Consider the following 2,679-nt stretch of genomic DNA (forward strand, 5'->3'; position numbering starts at 1 on the left):
GATGATTGATTACAAGCAGAAGAGTGGCATGTGATGAGGCTGGGGAGGTTGGCAGGAGAAAGAAGTTTAGATTTCACTCCAAAAGCAGTAGAAAGCCACTGAAAAGTTTCTACACTGAGAGAGGAATGATGGTGCTGGGGTTTTAAAGAATCACTTTAGCAGCTGCACCGTAAAACCAGTTAAGAAGTGACTGCTATGTAGTTGAGATAATAGTAATTTGAATAAGAGTAGTAGCCATAAAGATGAAGAGAAGTGCTCTCAAGTTCTTTTTGAGAGGCAGAACAAGCAAGACCAAAGGAAGGGGACTTAAGAGGTGAGTGAAAGGGAGGAGTCAGCAATGTAATTCAAGTTTCTGGCTTTAAGGACCAGGTGAAGGAGGATGCCATTTACCAAAATACAGAACCAACAAATTAAGAATGAATTGACATATAAATCCTTATGTACTGACTCAACAATATGCTTAAATAAATCCTTGAAGCTTTCAATTCAGTTTTTCTGTAGTTATTGCCCTTGCATCTAAGTGTGCACAACATCAGGTTCCTGGCTATAAACATAACCAGTTAATTAAATAGAGTTTATTTACCTTCAAACTACAATTTGTTACATTATATTCTTCTCTTACTAGTATTAATTCAAAACTGAAGACACTTCCTTTCATTCACATCCAGTGTCTCTTCCACCCACTCAAGATTCTGTCCATTCTTCTAGTACTTAGAAGTATGATCATTTAGTTAAAACAAATAACATGAGGCCGGGCGCGGTGGCTCAAGTCTGTAATCCCAGCACTTTGGGAGGCCGAGGCGGGTGGATCACGAGGCCAACAGATCGAGACCATCCTGGTCAACATGGTGAAACCCCGTCTCTACTAAAAATACAAAAAATTAGCTGGGCATGGTGGTGCGTGCCTATAATCCTAGCTACTCGGGAGGCTGAGGCAGGAGAATTGCCTGAACCCAGGAGGTGGAGGTTGCGGTGAGCCGAGATCGCGCCATTGCACTCCAGCCTGGGTAAAAGAGTGAGACTCCGTCTCAAAAAAAAAAAACAAATAACATGAAACTTAAAACAATAAAATATGTATCACCCATTAAATTAGTCAGTGTTTGTAAGGGGGATGAGGGTAGGGAAAGAGGTACTCCTATATTTGGCCAGTGGAGGCATATCTTGTTGCTACCTCTTGCAGGACAAGTTAGCAGTATGTATTTAAAAGCCTGAGACATTTATTCCTCAGTTATTTCTCTTTAAAATTTTTATCCTAAGAAAATACATGTGACTGTTTTAAAAGGTATACCAACAAGGCTGTTCATCATGGTACTCTCTATGATTATGAGTATTTGGAAAGAAAACGTCTAAAGATAAAGAGTTTGCTTTTATAAAAACTATAATATAATCCATTAAATTAAACAAAAGGCAACATTCAAAATGTGGTAGAAAAATATGTGATGTTGATCTCAAGAGTCTGTTAAACAGAAGAAAAATATATGGTGACATTAGAAAATGCTAATGTTGCCGGGCACAGTGGCTCAGCCTGTAATTCCAGCACTTTGGGAGGCCAAGGCGGGCAGATCGTTTGAGACCAGCATGTTTAACATAGTGAAACCTCATCTCTACTAAAAATACAAAAATTAGCTGCACATTGTGGCTTATGCCTGTAATCCCAGCTACTCAGGAGGCTGAGGCAGGAGAATTGCTTGAACCTGGGAGGTGGAGGTTACAGTGAGCCGAGGTTGTGCCACGGCATTCCAGCCTGGGCAAAAGAACTAGACTCCATCTGGGGGCAGGGGGAAGAAAATGTTAATGTTATAAAACAATGTCTATGAAAGAATATATTTTATGTATAAAACGCTTAGAAAATGGATTGTAAGGATTTATATCAAGATGGTAACAGTGGTTAATTCTATAGGTAATATAATAGGGTGATTTTTTTTTTTTAACAATAGTATGTATCAATTCTAAGATAAGAAAAAGTTATAGGCCAGGAATGGTGGCTCACGCCTGTAATCCCAGCACTTTGGGAGGCTGAGGTGAGCAGATCACCTGAGGTCAGGAGTTCAAGACCAACCTGGCCAGCATGGTGAAACCCCGTCTCTACTAAAAATACAAAATTAGCCAGGCATGGTGGCGCGTGACAGTAATCCCAGCTACTCGAGAGGCTGAGGCAGGAGAATAATTTAAACCTGGAAGGCGGAGGTTCCAGGGAGCTGGGATCGTGTCATTGCGCTCCAGCCTGGACAACAAGAGCGAAACTCCATCTCAAAAAATAAAAAAGAAAGAAAAAAAGAAAAAGTTATAAACATAAAAACAAAACAAAACAAGCAGTGGGTTTCCCACTTAGGTTTGAGCCATTTCAATGATCTTAGTTAAAGTTGCTTAGTATGAGTAAACTAGCCCACTTAAACAATATTTACAACATGAAAGTGAGATTGGCAAAATAAATACAGCATATGTACCACTCCTTGAAAGTCAACAAACCCATTACTTAAAGAACCAAACAGGACATGAATTCCTGAAACAAGATTCCAGAAACAAGAATCATGGTCTGAAAATATTCTGAGCTTTCCACAGTGTGGGCTGAAAAAAATGGAGACCTAAAATGAGGATACATTCTCAGTAACAGAATGGTTAATGAGAATGAAGCAGCACCAGCATAAGTACATCAAAAACTGCTCTTTTGGCTGGGTG

The 2,679-nt window shown here is 39.7% G+C and overlaps 1 protein-coding gene across 1 annotated transcript in view; it reads right to left on the reverse strand.

Moving 5' to 3' along the window:
* Nucleotides 1–700, reverse strand: part of NLRC4 (NLR family CARD domain containing 4) — a 29,519-nt gene extending 28,819 nt beyond the window's left edge. The window contains 1 exon segment of the mRNA XM_037740765.1: nucleotides 685–700. Coding sequence (XP_037596693.1) covers nucleotides 685–700 — 16 coding nt within the window.
* Between the last annotated feature and the right edge of the window lie 1,979 nt (nucleotides 701–2,679).

Source organism: Cebus imitator, unplaced genomic scaffold (genome assembly GCF_001604975.1).
Source record: "Cebus imitator isolate Cc_AM_T3 unplaced genomic scaffold, Cebus_imitator-1.0 Scaffold88, whole genome shotgun sequence".
In the NCBI taxonomy this organism is placed as follows: domain Eukaryota; kingdom Metazoa; phylum Chordata; class Mammalia; order Primates; family Cebidae; genus Cebus; species Cebus imitator.